Source organism: Zea mays, chromosome 2 (assembly GCF_902167145.1).
Source record: "Zea mays cultivar B73 chromosome 2, Zm-B73-REFERENCE-NAM-5.0, whole genome shotgun sequence".
Taxonomy (NCBI): domain Eukaryota; kingdom Viridiplantae; phylum Streptophyta; class Magnoliopsida; order Poales; family Poaceae; genus Zea; species Zea mays.
This window is the reverse complement of record NC_050097.1, coordinates 46,272,903-46,276,208: the sequence shown is the minus strand read 5'-3', so window position 1 is coordinate 46,276,208 and position 3,306 is coordinate 46,272,903. Positions and strand designations below refer to the sequence as shown.

Sequence of the window (3,306 nt, the reverse complement as noted above, 5' to 3'; positions counted from 1 at the left end):
TACTACTAGTATTGATAGAGAAAGTTAAATATATTCCTTGGTCGTTGATGACATTTATCGTTTGTTACGACTTCATTAAAAAATTCAGCCTAGCTAACTGGGCCAAGCCGACCCTGCAGCGTGCTTGTCAGCAGCATCATCAGTTTTTCCATGGTCCAAACGTCGCAAAACCGCTGGCACAGCCCATATTGCTCAGCGCGATCATGTTGCGACCCTCCGCGCATTTCCGCCGTGCATTCTCCACTTTCGTCCTCGTGTTTTCAGCTCCATTCTCTCTGAGATTTTTTTTTTGCCTGCTGGCTGCTCTGCTGCTCCTGAAAATCCCTATCTACCCAAAAGCCGAACGTTCTAGCAGTAGCAGAGCATTCAAAAAAGGTCTCGTGTTCTTTGAGAAATGATAGCGCGTACGTTACGTTCACAAAAGAACGCATGGATGTCATGCCGTGGCCGTGCGCTGCGACGCAATGCTAACAGCAACCAGCTCGCCTTTGCCGCGCACCAGCTTTGTGTGGCCGACGAAAGCTGTCGCCGTCGGTCGCTCGTCTACTTAACCCATTTCACAGTCAAGCAAAGGACACCTTGCCGCGCTCGTTCGAGGACCTGGCTGGCTCGTGCTTGCCAACCACGACACGCAGCATATAGCCTCTGGCTGGCCTCAACCGGCGCCATGGAGCTGCTTGTGCTACTCCTGCTCTTCCTCGCCCTCCCAGTCCTCCCGGCGCGCTGCGGCTCGGTGACTCCGCGGCGGTCGCTCCACCTCGAGCTGGCGCGCGTGGACGCCGCGGCGGCCGCCAACCTCACGGACCAGGAGCTCATCCGGCGCGCCGTGCAGCGCAGCCTCGACCGACCGGGGATCGTGGCGCGCTCTGGCGGCGGAGCCGCGGACGAGGCGGGCAAGGCCGTCGCGAGCGAGGCCCCGCTGGTGCCCGGGGGCGGCGAGTACCTGGTCAAGCTCGGCACCGGCACGCCGCAGCACTTCTTCTCGGCGGCCATCGACACGGCCAGCGACCTCGTCTGGATGCAGTGCCAGCCCTGCGTCAGCTGCTACCGCCAGCTCGACCCGGTCTTCAACCCCAAGCTCTCCTCCTCCTACGCCGTCGTGCCATGCACCAGCGACACCTGCGCCCAGCTGGACGGCCACAGGTACGTACTCGACGACGCAGGGCTCGCGCACTGCATGCACCACCAGCAAGGTTACTACTACGTGCAATCGAGACGCAAGCCTACTGACACCACACACACGCAAACAGATGCCACGAGGACGACGATGGAGCGTGCCAGTACACCTACAAGTACAGCGGGCACGGGGTGACGAAGGGCACCCTGGCCATAGACAAGCTGGCCATCGGAGGCGACGTTTTCCACGCCGTGGTCTTCGGCTGCAGCGACTCCAGCGTCGGGGGCCCTGCCGCGCAGGCGTCGGGGCTGGTCGGCCTCGGCCGCGGGCCGCTCTCGCTGGTATCCCAGCTCTCGGTCCATCGGTTCATGTACTGCCTGCCGCCGCCCATGTCTAGGACCTCGGGAAAGCTCGTGCTCGGCGCGGGCGCGGACGCCGTCCGGAACATGTCGGACCGGGTCACCGTCACCATGTCGTCCAGCACGCGGTACCCGTCCTACTACTACCTCAACCTCGACGGGCTGGCCGTGGGCGACCAGACCCCCGGCACCACCAGGAACGCAACGTCGCCGCCCTCGGGTGGTGCTGGTGGTGGAGGAGGAGGAGGAGGAGGCGGCATCGTCGGCGCTGGCGGTGCCAACGCGTACGGGATGATCGTGGACGTCGCGTCGACGATCTCGTTCCTGGAGACGTCGCTGTACGACGAGCTGGCGGACGACCTGGAGGAGGAGATAAGGCTGCCCCGCGCCACCCCGTCGCTCCGCCTGGGGCTGGACCTCTGCTTCATCCTGCCGGAAGGCGTGGGGATGGACCGGGTGTACGTGCCGACGGTGTCGCTGTCGTTCGACGGGCGGTGGCTGGAGCTCGACCGGGACCGGCTGTTCGTCACGGACGGCAGGATGATGTGCCTGATGATCGGCAGGACGAGCGGGGTGTCCATCCTTGGAAACTTCCAGCTGCAGAACATGCGCGTCCTCTTTAACCTGCGCCGGGGCAAGATCACCTTCGCCAAGGCCAGCTGCGACTCCTTGCCATAGATAGATAGGTTCCGCCTGGACTGGAAACTTCGTCTCATGATCTTGCACTCAGGGCCAGGGTTTTAGAGAATTTGCACATCGGAGATTAGATACTGGTGCTCTGTATTAGCTTCTGACAGAAATTCCTGAACTGTATATGCAGAAACGCGTAACCATTCAGTAATCAGAGTAGCAAATGGAAGGACCATCGTCTTTCACTCCGATACTAGTTTATGCAAATTATAAACGGAAGCAGCATGAACCCTAGAAGCCTAGACTTCATGGACACAAAAAAGTATTTAAGCGAAGAAACAGAATTCAGTAGACAGTGCCATCAATTTCTCTAGTTCCAACCTTTCAATCCGGCGAAATACCAGAAGTATTTGAAGAGACTTTTCAGATGATAAAAGCTACCACAAGAACATTCAGAAATTGTCTCATGTCAGGAACCACCTCTATTTCCCCCACGGCTCCTATATTTTACTTTTATACTCTTAATTAATTAAGCTTATTTGCTTCTCAGCGCAAGCGTATAAGCACAATCAGTATAGCGTAGGGTATGCATTAGCAATGGACATGAAGGGTAGATGTGCCGCCGGGCATCAAAATACAATACCGAAACTACCTCAGAATCATCGACTGAAACCAAAACTTGAGCCCGCAGCACCTCTCCACGACGTCGCCTTCAAGCCTGACGTTCCAGCAGCCCGAGTATGTCCAGGGTCTGCAGCAGCCGGCACTCGGTAAGGATGACGCTGAGCCCAACGTTCGCGACTGCCAGCGCCTCTTCTTCAGCCACCACCTTAGCTGCTGCTGCGTTGAAGGCAAGCCCTGAGGAAGGTCTGGAGGGGGCATGTTCCTCTTCAGCTCAACGAGCAGCTTGCAGTGCCGGCCTAGCGCCTCGATCCCTTTGGCAGAGATATTCAGGCAGTTGCTGACGTCCAGCACTTTAAGTGCAGGAAGACATTCTGCGTGCTTCTCCACGGTTTGGTCAGTGATCTCGCTCATTGGGACCTGCAGGACATTCAACAACCAGTGGCGCTTTCGTAAGAGATCATTTTGTCGCACTATGTTCCTACTAAAATGTATTTATTTTTTTTTGGTAAAACATGATCGCCAAACGAAAGGTGTAAATTAATTTTGTGTATATGTGCTGCGAATGAATCGGTGCAT

At 57.1% G+C, this 3,306-nt stretch overlaps 1 protein-coding gene across 1 annotated transcript; it reads left to right on the top strand.

Annotated features, from left to right (window-relative positions):
• Nucleotides 1-575: 575 nt before the first annotated feature.
• Nucleotides 576-2,469, top strand: LOC100383488 (uncharacterized). Its single transcript, NM_001368207.1, has 2 exons — nt 576-1,143; nt 1,251-2,469. The coding sequence occupies exons 1-2, from the start codon at nt 668-670 to the stop codon at nt 2,152-2,154; spliced, it is 1,380 nt and encodes a 459-aa protein (NP_001355136.1). The 5' UTR covers nt 576-667; the 3' UTR covers nt 2,155-2,469.
• The last annotated feature ends 837 nt before the right edge of the window (nt 2,470-3,306 follow it).

Bases quoted from the DNA above. Each gene is read 5' to 3' on its own strand.
- LOC100383488 (NM_001368207.1), top strand. From the start codon at position 668: ATGGAGCTGCTTGTGCTACTCCTGCTCTTCCTCGCCCTCCCAGTCCTC. The intron at 1,144-1,250 runs GTACGTACTCGA...ACACGCAAACAG, and splicing joins GCCCAGCTGGACGGCCACAG to ATGCCACGAGGACGACGATG.